Source organism: Corvus brachyrhynchos, unplaced genomic scaffold (genome assembly GCF_000691975.1).
Source record: "Corvus brachyrhynchos isolate BGI_N302 unplaced genomic scaffold, ASM69197v1 scaffold126, whole genome shotgun sequence".
NCBI classification, from domain to species: Eukaryota; Metazoa; Chordata; class Aves; order Passeriformes; family Corvidae; genus Corvus; species Corvus brachyrhynchos.
In genome coordinates this window covers 4,540,706-4,561,350 of record NW_008239283.1, presented here as the reverse complement: position 1 = coordinate 4,561,350, position 20,645 = coordinate 4,540,706, and the positions used below count along the sequence as shown (strand labels likewise).

At 40.4% G+C, this 20,645-nt stretch overlaps 1 protein-coding gene across 9 annotated transcripts in view; it reads right to left on the bottom strand.

Moving 5' to 3' along the window:
- NCKAP5 (NCK associated protein 5) overlaps positions 1–20,645 on the bottom strand; it is a 380,374-nt gene that overhangs the window by 194,182 nt on the left and 165,547 nt on the right. For all 9 annotated transcript variants that reach the window (XR_001863945.1, XM_017740231.1, XM_017740229.1 and 6 more), the window contains one exon: positions 2,094–2,157. Coding sequence is in view for 8 of the 9 variants with exons in the window: in XM_017740231.1 (XP_017595720.1) it covers positions 2,094–2,157 (64 nt within the window). In the remaining variant the exon portion in view is untranslated. The remainder of the gene's footprint in view (positions 1–2,093; positions 2,158–20,645) is intronic.

Here is a 20,645-nt window from a genome sequence, read left to right as displayed (position 1 = left end):
CAGCGCTGCTCCGGAGGGAGCCCCGCCGCTTGCCAAAGGCTTGCTGGCTCAGAATCCCTCGCCGAAATTTCGCTGTGAATGTTTGTAAAGTGTTTGCTCCAAGCCCAGCGTGTGCAGCCGGCTCCTCGCCGCACGCCCTGGGAACGCAGCTACACGACTTTCTTCATCCCTGGCCTCCCCTGGGTTCAAGTACTCCAGCCCCTAGACCCCTGCTGCTCTCACACTGCTCACAGCCCCGCAAGTTCATTAATGTTAATTAACGACTGCTGTGTTTCATATTAAAATCACCAGCTCTAAGACACAAAGAACTTTCCATACATCAACTGCTTCAAAGCAATCGTCTCTACAGGCGCGCTAGCTCTCGGCTCTAGTTGCCGGATAATTGTGGGTATTACCCCTCAGGGAAGAGGGGAAAAACTACCCAGTATTTACCTTGGGGGAAGACTGCACCCCCGGAGAGCTCCCTGTCAGCTCCTAATGGGTTACAACACTTGGCCTCTCAACAAATTATACAAAATTACAACCTGGTTAGCAGGGAGAAGTGATCTATCCCACAGCCCCATAGATGTAAAAAGTGTCTGACAGTCAAGAGAGGAGACCACAAGGTGGGCGCGCATACCAAAAGCCTTACCAGCTCCAGAAGGTTAATCAGTATTGCTCATTTCATATAGCCTTGGATTATCCCACTAAGGATATTTTACACTCAATATATTATATTACTGCTATGCCTCCAAGGGAATTAGTTAAAAAAAAAATTGAAGGAAATATTTCAAGTAGAGTAAACAGCTCTTCCCAGATTTTGACATTTATTTACACTGAAAACTAAAATGCAATTGCAAATCCAATGCCTGATCTTTGCCATTCTTCCTCAGGCACAATTTCTCCTGGAGGCAGCAGGAGCTTTATCTCAGTCACAGACTTTTGGATTGCAACTTTACCTGATACAAGTTTGTTCCTCAGTCCCTCCAGGACTTCTGTGCCCATTCACACACATTACCCACGGGCCAGGCTTCCCAACTGCTTAAACCCTATCGGAAAGTCTCCTTGTGGCCAACCCAGCCACGCTGCAGACCCCAAGGGCAGGAACATTGGGGTGGTGTTGGGATGGGAGAGGGCAGTGGCTCCCACAGCTGAGCTGGGCACATCTGGGGCGGTGGTGAGAACAGTAGATTCAGAGCTGGTTTCTCTCACCTGTCACTTAGGTCCCTCCAAACCTCACATCATTGTATTAATCACTAAGGATTTATAAATGGCCCTCATTGGAGGCTAGTGGCATTTTAAGGACCCTGCATCACACAGTTCACAGAGCACCCCATCCCCAGAGACCTTCAACAGCTGCTAAGTTAAACAAATTTGGGACCAAAGTCTTTCACGGCCAACTGTGCAACTCACTCAGATCAGCGGTACTTCCACGTATGTTCAAGGGGACAGTTTGGGTTTGAAGGTTTTTGAACAGGTCTGCTTTATCCCATGGAAGCTTAAGACATTTTATCTGAAGATAGGGACAAACAAACTCTTTAACAGATGGGAGCAGTTCCTCAGATATTAAGTAATTAAGCACACTCAGCACATGTTAGCTCCTAAAGAAAATTGTTTTGAAGAGATAAGGCACTCTATAAATTGAGGTTTGCGGTTAACCAAAAATCTGCCATTTCATCTTTTGCTTACAAGGCTAATCTCATGAATTGGTACATGAAAAATGAAGATACAAGGAGCACTACATGATTTACAAAATTATCAGATTGAGGGGTTTTTTTAAGCTTCCATGCTTGTGTTCTTCCATTTTTCTGTGGTTGGCTAAGATTTAATAGGCAAGTAAATCTACTGCTTTTTCATCAGAAATTGCCTTTCTGTGCTTGCCTTGCTTCCAATTCCAGTAAGGACCATCAGCAGAAAAATGAAGCAGCTTTTCTCTATCATGGCTTTTCCAAGCAAGCGAAGCCTTGAGTTTCTTCACATTTATGAATACGTCATTGGCAACCCTTTGTTGTGTCCAAGACAGCCTTGATGCTCTGGTGACCACCTCCAGCCAGACCAAATGTGCCTGAAGCAGCAAGACAAGAATTGCAAAGCAGCGAGTAGGCACAGCTTACCATGGCTCCTTCGCTCTTACTCTGGGCAACTTCCCGCTGCAGCCGAGCCACAGACAGCTTCTCCCTACGGAAAGAAAAGCCTGTGAATAGCAGTTCATTTTCCAGTGCCTTCTCCCCCCCAGCAGGCCCCGCTCTCCTCCCCGTGTTCTCCTGCAGTATTTAGTGGCTGCATTATTGTTTCATTTCGTGGCAGTTTGACAGAGCTGTCAATAAATCAGCTGAATCCAAACATCATTTGCTTCATTCAAACAACAAAGTAGCTCATCATGCCAGTGATATAGAAACAGACTGTGCAAATCATATTGTGTTATTTATTTTCCTATAGCCCTGCCCATCCGCTTTATTCTGCACCATATTAACCCATGCCAGAAGGCTGCTGCACCATCAATAAATATATGCATAAAATTGAAATTAAAACCATCTATTCTATATCTAAACATACTGTGATGCATTTTGCAACTACTGAATTATTAGATTTTTTTTTAATTAGCCTTTTTTCATATAAGATCCTTACACAAATGTTTGGCTCGACTCAACTAATAATTACTTTGTTTAATTAAGGATTTGGCAACCACAACACATTTTTAAGTACACTGAAAAGTTGTAAGAAAGGAATGAAAAGTAGTGATTAGCATACAAAGAAAAGGAAAGATAATTTCCCATTGTATGGGCGGGGGCAACTCCATCCCCCAAAGACCCACAAAGCTGCCAAGCTGGGGCAGAAGTAGGGCCCAGGCTCTGTAAATGGTCCTATCATTGACTGGGCCACTCTCATCCAGCATGGAAAATAACTGCTCTATGGTATTTTATTCCCAAATGTGCAGAAAAAAAAAGTAGCCTTTAAACCATTTCTCAGGAACCGTTCCTGATGAGGAAAATCTGAGCATGCCTGCCTAATTCCTGTGGAATGACAGCACTCCTGTCACTCAGCCACAGCTCAGTGTATGCTTGGGTCACTGCACCAGTCCCCTCTCTCCATTTTGGCAGAAGATGTGGTATTTAAGCTGAGTCTCCCTGCTGGTCACCTACCCCCACATGCTTGCTGCACCCCTCAGCATTCCCCACACAGCCAACAATCATGGTTATCAGATTAGCACCAAGCATTGCCAAAATCCTGATCTGTAAACAGGGATGATGCTGAAACCATGGAATATCAGCAAAAGTTGAAGATGATACAGCCACAGCCCTGTAGAAGTTGGGTTTGTGTTCTCCAGCATGGTATCAAGATCTTTGGCACATGTGAAAAATTATAGAAAACTGAGAAGTGGCATTGAGAGTCCAGCATTGAGAGCCTTAACACAGGTGTCCTAAACACAGCTTCTAAAAGACACGTACCACTTCCCCCCTTCCTTGCTCAGATACTATCACAGGCAAATTACAAAACTGGTTAATCCTATTTTAAGGATTTAGTTCATCTGCTGGAAATAGCCCCTCGCATTTTTGCACTGCTTCAGTGCCCTAATATGTTCTAGTGGAAAAAGCAAGTATTCCCTTTGAGGAGGTTTTGACCTTTTAATTGCAAAACAAATGCCTAAAGATATTTTATGAGAAAATATGTGGGGGGTGGGGGGAGAATAAACAAACAACCCCCCCACAAACCACTCCTCCATACATTTCCTGCCAGTGGTCTGGAGAGGTTTATTTAGCTATGCCTCCTACATCAGGAATACTCCTACTTCCCTCTCTCCATGTTAACTCCAACATGGAATCAGTTCCACATTCCTGGAATTTTAACAGAATAAATTCCCCTCAAGGTCCATTCACAAAGAGGGCTTCTCCAACGATGCCAGGTCTTCCTTGTCTGGGTTAGGATCCCTGATGAGATTCAGAAAGGTTTTCTCAGCAATTTTCCCAGTGAAGGACAGCAAAGACAGGCATTCTCAAACTGTGTTTATAACATTGCTGCTGTTAGGATCAGAACCACTTCTCAATAGCAGAAAATGAAAAAGAAACCAGCCTATCATGTAGAAGAGGGAAAAAAAAAGTGCCATAGTGGGTACAGATGAGCCATCTGTTCCAACAATGTCTACAAAGAGTCAGCTTCGAGGCAAGCAAACTCTATGCTCCCGCTTCCTCCCTCCCACCAGCATCCCCCAGGTGAAGGAGCTGTGCACTCCCAGCCAGCCCATGCAGATGGCTACCTTCCTCTGGGCAGGACGTGTGGCAGAAGCTCAGCGTGCCTGTGGACCACAGTTAACCCCAAGACTGTTCCAGGGAGCTCTGTTAGTGATGCACGTGGCCCATTGCCCACAGCGAGCCGTTTCCCACCACCGCTACACAAACGCGCACCCGTGTGATTGACAATGAATGTGGCCAGACTCCCTTTACAAGCCAACAGCATTTAAAACTAATTCACAGTGTTGGAAGTTTTCATATGAGATAGATGACAGGAGGGAACAAGGACCTTTATGTCTAAGGATGACCAAATAAACCCTCTGGTTATTATCCACCATCTCAGTCAGTTCTGCTTAAGGCAGCACCTTCAGTGACTACTCTCAGCCCCCATTTCTAACGTGGTATTACAAAACATTTTACTATGATTGAGCTGCAAAAATAATAAGCTTTTAGCTGCTTTAGTCTTTCAGATGTTTCAAATGTAAAGAACGTTTGACATGCAGCTTCAAAGTTAATCTTGTTTTTTTAATCTTTGTTTTTAAATAGGAAAAAACAGTAGCATCGCTTTGTTGCTATATGATTTTATTTATTTTTAATCAAGCATGTTTCATCCTTATAGCATGACTAATTAACAAAGTTAATTAGCAACTACAGCCAACCTGCAAGGAAGCAAAATCTTCTCTGGGGATTTAAACAATTAATACATGTTCATTGAGAAGGTCTCATGTTCTCTTTTGAAAAACCTCCAAATGATAAAAGGTTTACAAAAATGCTCTTTGAAAGCACAGTTTATGCTCTTAGGTTTGAATATTTGTATTGTAAGTGGCAAAATTCCCAGCCAAAGACTTTGCAAAGAAATAATTAAAGAAGCCAAACAAGGATTCAATTATATCCTTTCCAGATGGAGCCAAGCACACAAGCGGTCAGAGTGTGGATGGAAGAAAGATACATTTCAACTCCCAGTATCACTGGTAGATATTGCAGTAGCTTGTTCTAAAAAACAACAGTTTGAGGAAAGCCCATTTAGTCCAAGAAAAACATAAATGTGCTAAATAATTCTGCATATTCAGAACTCTCCTTTAACTAAAATTCTCCTTCACTCTCCTTTCCCACCAGGTTCAACTCATTCAACTGCCAGACAAAAGAAACCCTGTATCAGATGGCAGTAACAGCTCAGGGCTCCACCACAGAACCACTCTGCTCGAGCTTCTCCCCCATCCACAAGGACAAAGGCAGGGAAGTCAATTCAGTCACAAGCCCCTACCTATCCCTTAACTCTGAACAAATGCTGATGCTCTTCCTGATGTGGTAACATATCTCCTCAGATCAAGCACCACAATAAAAGCTACACTGGGTACATGAAAGGCTCTATTTTTCTCAGTTGTTCTTTTTGTATTGCTACTGTACATTGATACAATAAACCCAGAAACTCTAGAAGTGTACTTCAGCTTCCCAAACTTTGATCTTCATTTTTATTTGGAAACTTCAGATTCAAAAACTGTCAGATATAGGGCTTTGCATCTCCATCTAAGAAAGATATTACTTAAAGTAGCTTCTGAATAAAGTTAAAATGTGCTGAAATATATCCAATTGCCAAGACCTCAGCTATACAGAACCAGGATGTATTTTCAGTGGTAATTTTACTGTTTTAATGACGAAAAGTAATTTTATCTTTAATGACGAACACAGTCAAAACTCAAAAAGAATGGGAAGTATCTTAGAAACATCATCTGAAACTGAAGTTAATGCTTCAGCAAACCTTAAGCCACATGATCCCCTAGGAAGAGAAGGGCTCTATCCACCCTGATGCTGTCCTTTCCTGTCCTGATCAGCTCCACAACCTGCCAGCATGTATTGACAGCTCTTACATTTTCAACAAGTGTCAACATTGGCACTTGAAGATTTCAAACTTTTCCTATTTTCTAAGTAAATTACTACTTCTCTACGCAACAAAATTCCATAGGTATGAAGCTCCAAAGTTACTCATTCATTTCTCTATCCACCTTTTTTTCCATGAACAGGAATGTGTTTTCTTCATGTTTCATCCTGTCTTGGAAATTTTCACTCTGAAGCAATTTCATTCAGAAGCAATCAGTCCTGCACCACAAAGTGAAGCCCACCTTTTCTTGTCGTTTTATAACTTTCACTATTTGAAAAGCCAGAAAATCACCACTGAAAGAGTCAAACTTTGAAAATACAGTGAATATTTGTTTTATCATTGGTGACTGTGGCCAAGCAGAATGGCCAAGCCATATTCCAACGAGTCCTTCCATCCCTTCTGGAGGCTATTTTGGAGCAGAAAAATCCCAACCAAGTTTCCACTCTACACTATCACAGTGATATTCAGAAGGTGAATAAATACTTTTTTTCTCATGGGGAAAAAGCAAACAGAAAACTGACAGAGACTCAGAACCCAGACTTGCAAGGCCTCCCAAACCTCCTTGTGCCTTGGAACCATTCCTTATCTACCGCCTACCAAAATTACTTCTCCATAACGTTTTTCCCCCTGTATCATTACTTGTAGACACAGCATTGTCTTTCCAATGAACCAGAAGAAGCCACAACTAAACCCCATCACACATGGATTAAACATAGCACGGTGCTAACAACTGACCCAGGGGCAGGGTGCTAGTTTGTGCAGAGAGACACAGTTTGTGCGTGGCTTCCCTCAGCTCCTGGTTTTCCAGGGAGGTTTCCCATCTGAGCGCTGACCAGGCTTGACCCCATCGAGTGGATGAGATGTGACAGGGGAAGGGCCCAGGGTGGAATGGCTGCAGTGAACTCATGCGCCTCTTTCAGCTCCGATTGCGGGCGCGGCGCTCAGCAATGCTGCTTCCCCCGACCGTCACGTACAGCCACCGCGCTCGCTGCTCCATAAATGTCAGAGCGAGCAATGCTGCTTCCCCCGACCGTCACGTACAGCGACCGCGCTTGCTGCTCCATAAATGTCAGAGCATTGTGGAACTGGGCTTTCAGAGCCTCAGCGCCTTAGCCAGATCTGGCAATAAAGGAGTCATCCTGCACAAAAAATATTCATTGCAAATTTAAAGCTGAGCGAAGTACAGGCTTCATTTAACTACTTTTACAATAATTGCAAGGACTGGAGTTACAATAACAGAAGTACTAATGCTGTCAGGCAGAAGCAGGAAAGATAGGATGAGCCACCAGCAAGGAACAGCTCCTATTCTCTGCTAATTTATTGGTAATAAAAGATAAGCCTACAGAAAATATAATTTACATTAAACTTCTCTTCTATCAGACATGATTCTGCCAAATCCAGACAAGCGAAACAGGTAATAACTTATTTAAACTGTATTTTCTTTGGGTGACACTAAAGCAAGGAAAAAAAATTGTAACTATAATCTAAAATAAGTATCAGCAATCCTCATGAGCTCCTCACCAATTTCCAGTGGATTTTCATGTACATCAATCTGAAGAAGTTCAAAGACAACAATCTAGTTGGAAGCATCCAAACAAGACACCAGATACAAAAGAAATGCCATGGAAGAAATCACAGGAGAACAGGTCAGAAAGGAGGAGGCGAAGAGAGGAACACCATGAGGGGAGAGCCTTCATTATAAAAGCAAAAACATTGGCTAAAAAGTGGGACAGTCATGGCAAAGAAACTAGAAAGGGAAGCTTATCAGGAGTCCATGGCAGATTATCCCCAAATTGTTTCCATGACAAATTACTCTCCCAGCATGGGCACAGCATCCAAGGTCAGCCGGGCACCTGAGCAGGGTAATTCCCCTCCTCTGAGCACGAGCACGAGAACACGCAGCGATGCCTTTTCAACAGAAGCATCCTCTCTCACACTGGCAATCTTTATTATTTCATTGATATTTATTGTTTTCAGCACTGAAATTATGTGTGCAAGGCTGCCTACTTTAATGATTCTTTGGTATTTCAGACAACATTTCAAATATATCTATTTATCTATATCTGTTTATTTATTAAAGTTGGACTGTCTTCTTCCATTATTAGCTCTGACTCCACAGTACTGCCCACCTTTCAAATTTTGTACAGATTTAGGCAAAAAAACATAGTTGAGGAGGTCTAGACCCAAAGTTTAAAACATTGGGGTTTTTTTCTCTTGAACATCAAGATGGTTTTTAACCTTGGTGATGCAGAAAAAACAGTAAGTGAAGAGCAAAAGCTTTATAAATACAGACCCTTAAATAATTTTCATTAGTATGTGAGAAATAATTAGAATGACAAGAAATAGAGCTCCCAAGCAAGAGATGGCATCAGCCATCACATCAATGCAGTTTCTTGACTAAGAAAAAAATAGGAAAAAGTGATTTCTCCCCCATTAGGCACTTATTCAATTGCAGAATAAAAGACTAATGTCTGTGTGACACAATGCCAAATCATTGAGATAATTATGAATCATACCAAGCAATCATTTTACAAATCTCCTGGAACATCTCACTTTATGACCATTATTCATGAGATTATGCATTCAACTGCAATTTTTTTGCAGATACGTTCCTCTGAAGCCTTTCTTTTGGTCTGAGATTCCAGACCAAAGAAGAAGAAAATTGGTCTGGGAAAAAAAATTAGTTTTTCTAGAAAGAAAAAAACGGAGAGAAAACCCCATGTTTTTCTAACAATGTCTAAAGCCTGCAGAGAGCAGTGAGAGATACTTACAGACTTCTTTTAAAAAACAGCCCAAACACAGAGCAGTAAACTGCAGCAGGAAGAGACTTACACCTGGCTATCCACCTGAATGCAACCCCTTCAAGTATAAAACATCAAAACCTAAGTGCCAAAAAACACCAAGTAAACAGCACCAGAATACTGAACTCTGAAATACATGTAAAGTACAAGTTGTCACATTATGAATTAAATAGCCCATGCATTATGGAAACCTTGCATTTATCAGAAAGCAAAGTGCAGGGCCAAATCTTGCACAGATTTGCTCCCTGTTTAAACCTTTTGATTCAATATATCCCAGCTAAACTACTAAAAGCCACTGCTAAAAATAAATGAGCACTGGATCCATCACACAAAATTCGTTATTATTTAAACTGGTACATTAACCAGAAACCTTATTGTCTCTGTTCTGAAATCCACACCTTAAAGTATAGAGCAAAAACAATTTGACAAATTCACAGTGCTGTAGTTTGGAATTTCTTGACATAAGTGACTGATTTATCAATTTAAGTATTACATTAACAGCAATATTTATATTTAATGCTGTATTATTTCTGCCAATAGGTTGCAATCCAAGAAGCATACAGTGGGAATTTGTACAATTAGGCAAGCTGCCAAGTTCTCAAACAATTATCATCACTGAAAACCTCAGTGTTCAAACAGGAAAAAAAGAAGGAAAGGACTAATAAAAGTTAGTTTGGAATATTAATTCAGCAAAAGAAAACTTTACATTACAATATAGGCAGCTGTTGCACAGCTAGTAATTCTAGAAGAATTACTGCTTGCTCTTTTTTCCAGGTGCTAGTTTAAAAAAATATTTTACACTAAGCAAAGCATATTTAATCAAAGCCTTTAAATGGTACAAAATTTCTCCCTGAGAATCCTTTAACAGCTTGCACTTTTCTAATTAAAACATACAGTGGTGTTTATCTGCTTTGTGACATCATCCTCAGAGCCACCACATTATTCTTATGACCTTCTCCAGTCCAGGTCAGTGTGAAAAGCAAATTGTCTCTCTGGTACATGACTAATTCACCTGATCCTCCCTCAGCAGCATATGGTCCAGGAGCTCCACTTCTTTAAGTGTGATGATAAGACCATACAACAGGTTGCTCAAAACTTCCCAGCTTAGCTTGATAGTGCAGTTGAGTTCAAAGTGGGTTAAGAAAGAGGCACAGGGTCATTGCTACATGCAAGTCTGGCCCATGGAGAAAGACAACAGTGTAAATCACTACCTTTTAATCCCTCTTATTCCCAACACACACAAACTGCCACTATTCATTTCACATGCCCACAAGACACTTTTTTTGGTCCTAATCCCCAAAAACAGCTGCTCTCTTTGCTAGAAGTACCAAAGCTGGTGACACTGGGCTGTTCGGTAGAGCTGACACGGGCCTGGCAACACATCAGTCACCAACACAAGGAAGGTGCTGCTGAAGCAGATGTTGCTTCTAAATTATTTTTATTTCTGTGACTTGGTGACACTGAAAGCAACAGCAGAGATGTGAATGGAGAAGTTCTGCCTATAGAACTATCAAAAGATTATTTTTTTAATGCTCATTCAAGACAGAAGAGACAGAGAAAGTACTAGACAGGAACCACTCTGTGTAAGACCATCTCTCCCATCTTGCCTGCCCTGAACACGTCGTTCAGCACTTCTGCTTTATTCCAGACTTCAAGCCAGGCTACAGCTGTAGGTCGTGCACAGCATTCCTGTTAGGGCACACAGAGCTGTTCCTCCTCAGTGGCATTGCTCTTAGCAGTGTCTCCCAGCTTGTGAGTGTGTAAATTCTCATCTCTTTTCTTGCTGTTCAGTTTTAATCTGGGTCAAGCCATTCTCTAGACTAGACAGAGTCTCAGTTCTTGTGTTTCTGGTTGGGGTGTTATGGATGATTTGCAGTATCAGATCCTTACAGCATAGAGATTTATACCATTTTTACTGTATTGTTTACTCGTGTTAGTTTTGGGTTTTTTTCTTAAGTAAATATTTGGAATCCAGAAGATATCTATCTCCTGCTGTATGATAAATACTTTGGTTTGTGACCCAAACCCCTTCAGCCATTTCTAGCGGAAGTGAATTATTTTTTCACTGAGCCTGGATGTAACACAACCTTGGAAAATGAAAAACAAAGGAAGAAAGAAGCAAACAAGGTTTTCTTTTTGCAAAGGACTTGAAAGTTGAGCTAACAAATTTCCCCAATCACTTTTCCTCATATATATTTTTTCTCTGCAGATTTGTCACATGGAGATGATGTGCTGTGGAAATTCTTTTGAAAGGACATACATTTCCCTAAGGGGTTTTTAATGAGAATTTATTGCTCATGAAAGATTCAGGATTGGCAGCACTTCAGTCTTCAGTTAATGATCTTTTGTTTATTAACATAAAATGCATCACACTTAACAGGAGTGTAACTTTCCCAACCAATGCATCAAAGCACAAAAGAATTCTCACTCCTTCCATCTTATCCCCTGAGGCTGTCTGAGAGGGTGTTAGCTGAAATTTATATGGTTGTCCTCTATGAAAATGAAGTCAGAACTCTTGTTTCACGTAAAACTGAAAATCACGGAAACATTTTTTCATAACCAAAATTACCCAGACATAAACTAACAGCAAGAAATGTCAGTACACTACTATGACTTCTCACAGTGCCTGTTCCTTCCACACAAACCTTTTACCACAACCAGAAGGTCTTTGCTTAGTCCTGATCCTAATTACTTTTACTTTTTGTGGGTAACATTCGTGCAAAGTGCTGATTCCACATCCTGGTAGTAAATTACCATCTTTAGAAAATCAACAAATTTGCAAAGAGTGATGAAGACTATAGGCAACTGGGTCTGTAAACCAGAGTTCCCAGAAACACACCCCTAAGCCACCTCTTGTATTTTTAGGGAAATGAAAAGACAGAAATACATTTCTTAAAAAAAAAAAAAAAAAAAAAAAAAAGGATGAAACCCAACACTGAAGGAAAATGGGTGTAAGGCACAAACCCCAAATTCATTGTTTTGGATACTAAGCTCAACCAAACTCCTAGATCCAACTGCTTTCTTCATAACTAGCTTTCCTTCAGCTCTGCCCAAGAGATACACCCAGTTCTCATTTGTTTGTGAGAATGTTTAGAAAGATTTTCCTCCCTGCTCTCTACAAAGCCTTTCACTTTTGCTCTTACAGTTCAAAGCAGATGCCTGATTTTGCTTCATTACTGGTTGATCTCTTACCTCTGTTTTCCACTCCTTTGTTCCCAGATCATCACAACAATTCCTGGTATTCTTTGTAATCTCTCTTTAAAGGAAGGTGTTACACAGTGTGATGCATTTCTATCCCACAGCATGAGGACTTCTGGTTTTCTTAACAGGCTGCATTTGCTATGTCTTTTTTCTCTCTGAGCTATATTTATTGCAAACTCTGTAACCTTCCGGATGTCACTCATGTCCTGCTCTAACTGAACACTGAAATACCTTGAAAAAACCATGTGGATAAGAAGCAAGACCAAAGTGATTTTATGCTTTGCTCACTTTGCTCACAACCCTCTCTCTTGACTTTTTTTTTTTGCATTTACACAATTGTTCAATACTTAGATATTCTGGTACAAATCACTAACCAATCTGCAATAACCTTCCACTCGCAGAGAAAATACAGAAAAGGATCAAACCTGGTCAGAAAGTCCTTTTCTTTACTGAATAAATTGTTTTCTTTTTGGTTTTTTTTTCTTGTAAGATCATTTTGCACCCTCAAGAATACTGTTCTGGTAAGACCCAGAAATACTGCTCAGTCAGGTGGACATGTTTCACTGGGAACCGTCTCCATTTTAAGGCCAAAGCAGCTGAAACTCAGATCAGGGCCCTGGAGTAATTTTTTCTGTTGTTCATCACTCTGAGAGATAAAAGACAATTTCTTCTCACATCATTTTACAGAAAATCAAATAATCTGAACAGTGAGATTACACTTTTGGATACAGCACTTTTGATACAGCCCCTGCAGGTGCTTTCCAATAGGACTCTTAGCAAATGACAGATAAAATAAATGAAATATTTATTTTCTGAGACGATTTCTTAAATGTCTACATCAAACATACTTAAGATTTACCAACAGGCAATAACTGCCACTTAGTTTTCAGTTTCAGAAATGCGATCATGTTTATTGAATGCAAAGATTTTGAAAGAGAAGGTAATTCAGACTTTCCTATAAATTTCTATGGACTTGGGTAAGCTACTAGAGCTACTAGTTTCATGAAGAGAAAAACAGATGAAAGCTAATAAGAAGAATCTTCTTTTTTTTTAATTTAAAGTGATGCTGTAACAAACTGCCTCGGAAAAAGTTATAAACTGCTGGACTTCCCCCAGTCCTCCCACAGGCTAAGGAACGTGTTTCAGTGTGCCTTAAACAAAATAATGTTCTCTACACTATGTCTCACCATGCTGGAAACAAAACAAGCAGTATGTTGAAAATCACTTTGAAGTATCCTTCAGTAACCCAACACACGAATTCATATTCATGCAGCCTTACAGCAATAAAATCAGTTCCATGCTAATGATATAATTGTTTCTTCTATCATTCTGTCCATAAAAGAAGACTAGATAAAGTCAAAGGCAGTGGCCTCTGGCTGATTATGTGTTTTGACAAATTAGATGATTAACTGAAACCTCAAACCCAAGCTTTGCTGTCTCAATAGACCTAGAAGAGGAGAAGAAAAGCTTGGCTTTTGAAAGGACGTGGCTCTACAGGGACCTCAGCCCAGACTGAGAGCGCTCCTCAAAGAGCAGTGTTTGTACTGAGCACACAGCCGTGCACACAGCCTAATTCCAACAGAGAAATTACAGTTGTCACTTTAAATAATGGAAGCAGCATATGGCAATATATGCAAAATGCTTTCCAACATGTTCAAGTAGAGATGCAGAAACTAAGTTATCAATGACAGTTTTACCACATAATATACCAGTGTAACACTTAACAACACCGAAAATGAAATCCAGACATATCAGTGGGGCAATGGCAGTATTTTTATATTTATGAAGCCGTTTAAATTCACATACAGTCAAGGCACAACTAGAAATAAAACAGGGAAGACTGAATAGCAACAGGCACAAGATCCACTTGTGTTGCTCAAGTTGTTTTACTGAGCTCAGTCAAAAAACTCAACAAGTGGTGCTCTGAACTTCTTCAGTATAACAGCTTCAAGCTCTGTTCTCTGAATATTAAATGACAAAGCATTATCAGGTGAAAGTAGAGTACTATCTATCCTTCCAGTTAGTACAGCTCAACAAAGCTGGGCCAGAACTGTTACATAGAGCTTTTCCAGTTATTTGTGATGTGACTGAAAATGCTGCTATAAAACAGTGTCCTTTCATCCTTTTACAAGTAAACACAATCTAAAAAAACAGCTTTCTGTTTAAAACCTGAATCAGGGAAGCAAAAACCTCAAGAAACCCCAGACAAACTAAACCCTCTTGGGGCATTTTCCCCAAAGACAGCCAGCTCTGCTCTGAGAATGAGGCCAGCTTCTCAGAGCTCAAATAGCATCAACTTCAATGGAAGTTCAGCTTCAGCAAACAAGACACATAATTTAAAAGATAAGGATGAATAAGGATTAAGATGTGTTAGTGTTTGGGCATTTCCAAACATATTAAATGTATATTAAGAAATACTAACTGTCTGAAGTATTAAAATGGGAATGCTTTCAGCAGTTCAAATGTCAACCAGACACTTAGGCAATTCCACATTTCTCTAGTTTCAGCAACAAATATCATGTTTTGAAATCATCTGATGTTTGAATAAAGCTCTTTGCCATTTTTCACAGCAGATGTATTGTATCTGGGTAATGAACTGTGCTCTGAAATAACTTATTACAGCCATCACCGCAGCCAGCTACATCACCTTTGGCAGAAAGCAAAATAAAAATCACACAGTGCTCACATAGCATCACCACAAGTATTACTTCATTTCCAGAATCAGGAAAAGCTCCATTTTAAATCAAGGTATTGATTATTTCAAAATTCAATTCCCCAGTCAAAAGCTGTAACAAGAAAATAAATCAAATAAAGGGCATTTTCCAATTAAGTAAGTGACCCTAATCTTGATTTTAAGTTACTTTGATATTAGAGATCATAAAGTAGAACCACACTTTAAGTATCCAGATTATTAGAGTAGGAGTTAAAACAGACATATATAAAACAGGTAATTAATTTTGTAGGTAACTCTCCTGCATCATGGCCATGCCTTTAGCATATAAGATCAAAACATCTGACAGAAAATTGATAGATGGGTACCTTGATGTTTTTCTGCTTAAACCTAAGGTTTACCTTTAATTCCATACCTTATTTTAGTAATAAAAGGGTCAGAATGAGGCTGCAACAAGCACCTACTTTAACATCCACTCCGCCCAATAACGAGCAATTTTCTTAGAGAAAGCCAGAAGCGACCTCCTCCACACCCAAGGTTCATTAGCAAAATTGTAACTGTGGCTCTTCAGTGTTTTACAAGAGTGCATAAAAAGCTGAAAGTTGAATATATGTTACTAATGGTCTAAGTTGTTATCCAGGTGGTCAGAGCTGCTCTGAACTCAGGGGATCAATATCTAAGAGATATTTGGGTTCACTTTCCTTCCCGAAAGTCCCCAAAGCAGAAGAGAATCTCTTCTCCTTTTTCACCAGGCTGCAAGAACCAGCAGACTTTGATGCACTAAGATACTTCCATGTTGACATATTTTCCTTAACAAGATATTTTCTTAATTAGTTTCATCTGCCATTTGGAGGTTATCTAGAAGACAAGTTAAGAAATTTTTTTAGTGAAGCAGAAAAAGCCCATATAAACATATTAGGTTGCATATTATTCCTTATTATAAAACTAGTACCTGCTCATTACTGCACATCCCACAAAAGCAGTTTTCACAGCTGACACTGAAAGCTGTTATCATCTAATTTCATGTGGAAATGAAATGCTAGGATATTTTTCTGCACAAAACCTCCACATATTCATCCCTTCATCAAACATTTTTGGTGAGACTGCATGAACCAGACACAGAGGTATTGCCTTGCCCTGCTGCTGGCTCTGCCCACAAAGGTAAAGCCTTACACCAGTAGCTCTTCCCTGGCTTCTGCCTGCAAAGCTTGTGGCATCCACACAACGTCCCAGTGTGTTAGATAATATAATACAGCTACATGATAAATTAAAATATATTTTAGTTAGCATGCTGCTGCTTTTTTCCCAGTCTCAGATAAAGATAAGGAAAGGACAGAAAAAGATAAACTCTCAAGGTACATGAGGTCTGTCAACAGGTATTTTACCTCAGCAGTGTCTTACGAAAACATTATGAACTCTACCTACATATAGACAGTGCTTCTGTATGCACCTATAAAAACTATGGCTTTGCTTAAAAATCCTATTATTCCAATTTCTCAGAGTCGCAAGTGACAGAGAAAACAATTTATTTTCTAGATAGGTAGGGAATAATTTTTCTCTTCCCGTATACACAGATCATGGTTTACACGGTTTCCCAAAGACATATTTTCTTTAAAAGCTGCAATATTTCTTGGAGCATTCCCTGCAACAATAACAATCAACTTTTCTTTTGCAAGGAAAATGTTTCTAAGTGCACACAAGTACTGATAGCCAAAAGTATTAATGAAGAAAAGTATTTAAAACCACTAGAAAATTATGCCATCATACCAAGCAGTAATTTAACACTTTAAACAGGCAGCCAGATGGCTGGTTTCAGTCAGCCCATTTACAGTGACATGTATTTAATCAGCTGAGTTACCCCAGACAAACAACCAGCCTGGATTTCTCAGAGCAGGACAATGACGGAGTGGGATAGCTGGAACTGCAGATCAGCAGGGTTTAGAAATTACTTCAGGCTGGGGCTCGCCAGCCCTTGGCAGGCCAGAGGCTCAGCCCCGCTCCCTGGGCCAGCAGAACCACTCAGGCACCTGCTGGAAGCCCCAGTGGCTCAGCAGGACCTGTGGGACATTCCTCCAGGGCCAGCCACAATCCCCCAGATGGGATTTTAATTACAGTCCCACCACTCCAGTGCCTCCTGCCATCCTTCAGTCCTTGAGCCTGAGTGCCAGCAGCCTCGGACACACATCCCCCTCTGCCAGTGCCCAGCTGGCCAGCCAAAAATCACACAGGGGGAGATTTACTGGACAGGGAGGGGAAAAAACGCTGTCCCTGCCACACAGCAAAATTTCCTCTGACTCTTCAGACTTTTGTTCTATTGATATGCTCTTCAGTAGAGACCTCCAGCCACTGTCACACTCTGGCTGGACTTTTTCATTTAGGTTATAAATCTGCTCCTTCCTCAACGGTCAGAGGATTTTCCCAGGAATTCCCTGGCCAACCACCAAACAGTCCCACTAAAGGCCAGAGCCATGCTTTAACCTATTTAACTGTACCCCCCAATGCCCACCCTCCTCTCTATGCCTGTATTAATTTCCTCCACATCCTCTCCTTCTGTATTTCCACAAAGCACTCTGCCCTTCACTAGGATCTTAACACTGCCGAAGTCAACACGTTCTCACCAGTTCTAATACATGGGTTTGGTGCTGGTTCTCCTAAGCAAACTTGGTTTGCTCCTGAAGTCAATGATTATGGACAGAGCCATTCAGGAACATCTGTGTACTGTCCCTGGACATCACAGAAGAGGACAAACCTGGGGAGAGCCAACATCACAGTCTCTGAAGAGGTCAAAGCAGCTGGATCAGTAACTGCAGAGAGCTGACAGAGCCCCTCCCATTATTTAACACAAAATGCAAAAAGGTGTCATAAATTTTCACAAATTGCTCAAATATTATGATCTGAGTACTCAAATACTTATTTCTACCTGAGCACTCTACAGGAAATGTGCCGTTTGAGTTGGTAATAGAACCACATTAATGACTCCCAGAACCAGACCCAACTTTGAAACAATGTGTGTTGAGCCTCACTGCACAAAGCAATGAAGACATTACCCATGCCGTCCACAAGAAACAATCTCATACTCAATGCTCACTGTTACACAATATACTGCCCTAGTATTTACTGCCCTTTTTATGCTCTTCTATGCACAGAGGCACATAACATTGTCTTTATTTTAAGCTAGTCAAAGTTTGAGAGCTTTCCTGAGAGATAAGGATTTTTTTTTCATTTCATTTGTAAAAGGAATTAAAAATCTAGATCACAACATCCAACAACAAACAACAGTGGAAGTCAGTGCCAGGCTTGCTTATTCTCAGAAACAAAGTTGAACAGTCTCAAGACCTTGCCATTTGAGCATAGATTGCATTCTGGCATATCAGATGCTGCGGTAATGGGATTTTATAAATCTGAAATGCATTCATATTGTGTACATAAAGAAATCTCTTGATGTTTTACTTAGTTCAATGCTCTTTTTCATCATATGTACCAACCCATGCCCCCCTGCTTTCAACAGCTAATAACCAATACATCTGATGAAAATTAATTGTCTTGACAGCTTGTATAAAAACTATAAAGGTGCAAAGGAAAAATGCTGTGGCAGCATTTTCTTTCTCTGTAGGACAGTAGCTATGGAAACTATCTTCAGAGGCCAACTGGCTGCCATCCCAGTGCAGCACAAAAAAAAAATCAAAATGCTACTTTTAGAGGGTTACTCAGCGGCACCAGTCATAATTATCAACATCTACAAAGTTGCTGCACATTAGCCAGAGCAAAGTATTGGTTCATTTTGTTGGAAGCAAAGCTGATACGACATTATAGCACTATTACAGACCTGGATAATACAGAGCCTTATAAACTATCATCATATTGATAATTATTATGATAACCTGCCAAAAAGAGCATAAAAACATGTGAAAATAGACAGCTATCTAAAATATCAATGTGCAAACCATTCGATCTCCTAACAGAAAATATTTTATTACTTATTATGATAGAAATACTCAAGTAAATACTTGCAGATGAAGAGGAAATCTCTAATCTTATTTAACTGTCACATTTCACTAACTGAAACTTATCCTTTCTGAAGGTTTTATCCCATATAGCTAGCCTGAACAAAAGCCGTGATTTCTAATACAGTCAGAAAAAATCAACCTTTTTTATAAATGCTGAGAGATTGTGAAGGATTTTTCCCTGAAAAGGTGACACACAAAGGAGCCAGAAGTTCATTACTGCAAATGCATGTGAAAACTTTCACTGCCAGCCACAGAACAACTGCAGTCACAGGTCATTGATGAGACTCAAACTTTTGAAGAAATATGTCTTCCATCCAGAACAGTATTCATAAAGTAAGAAGATTTCAGTCCACAAGAAACTTATAAGGAAGAAAGCTGGAGTGTACATACACCTCAAGTATATACATAATTCCACCATTACAGAGCTTGGTATTTCATTCAACCATACAATTTTGTGACTCTGTGGTATTCTCTAGTGGATAATTTCTCTTTCTGTGGATAATTTTCTCCAGTTTCTCTGGAAAACTCCTTCTCTGACACCAGCAATTCTTATTTAAATGGTTTATGGAGACTACCCAGGAACATCAGAGTTACACAGACCAGGTTTATGTTCAATCAAGAGCCAAATTCTCACATTGCACTGGCTGGGCGTGGTCTGCTGGGGGCTGCAGAAATGGTACCTCTTGAAGAGTTTGACTTGAAACCTTGGAACCTTGACACGCACTACAAAACCTGAGTGTCTGAGGCACTGGGCTGTCGTCTGGTTATCCTGGTAACCTCTGAGCACCCACAAATCAATGATGGCCTCATCCAAAAAAGTCTATGCCTATGGGCAGAAAATAGCTAAAAAATAAGGCACGTGCCTAAAATACAGGATATTAAGACAACTTTAAAATCCAATTTAGCTCACAGATTGCAATCGCTGTTATTCAAGCATGTCTGTATCTCCATCCTGCTGTTTCCACCGAGATGCTATGATCCATCTGCTCCTTAGCTCATGAGGATCTGCCTGTAAGAGCAGACCCAGCAGGCTGGGGATTCACAGCAGGCTCTACTGCTGTAGCCCCATTTTGCCTGCTGAAGATCTTTTAACCCAACTACTCCACTGCCCAGCTCATTCCAAATTGAACCAAAGCAGGCGATTTTCAGGCTTTTAAACCAATATGAATTACTATAAATAACAAGTAGGTCAAGACCATGTTTTCTCCTGCATTTTCTCTTGCTCACAACTAATGATCCAATTCTGACCCCTGCAGGTCCCTTGCCAGGGTGGTACAGCCGTCCCTTTAGGGTCGACAGGGAAAGGTGGCACAGTTCTCCAACGACAGCTCTGGGGAAATCCCAGACATTATTCTCCAGGCACATTGGTCTGTCTCCTTGTAACCTTAATCACAACCTTCAACAATCCTGCAGGCAAAAAATGATTTTCCACAGATGAAAACTTCTTTCTCTTATAGAGGAAAGAAGGTGTTTAAGCTGTATTTATTGAAGATCTAGTAATACATGCCTGTCCCTTATTTTTAATAAATTAGCAGTGTTGAGCAGCTTTCTCTATAAAGCAGTGGAGGCAGTCTCTCAGAAATATGTATTTACCTACACTACATATTAGACAGTCAAAGAAATAAATTAAGACCTTCAATGCAGTCTTAATCCAAACTATGGCACTGGTTGACTGAGTGCCTCACGGTTTGGCAAAGGAGCTTTCACACATCCTATCCAGACCTCACTGACAGGATAATTTGTAATAGCACTATAAAAGAAAAAGAACAACCTGACAACAAAAAGGGGCAAGTTTTCTGCAGGCAGAGGGAAATTCACTACTGCTTCAAATGGGAAGAGAAACCCATCTGTAGGGCTGTGATTTCATCGTGTCGTGTA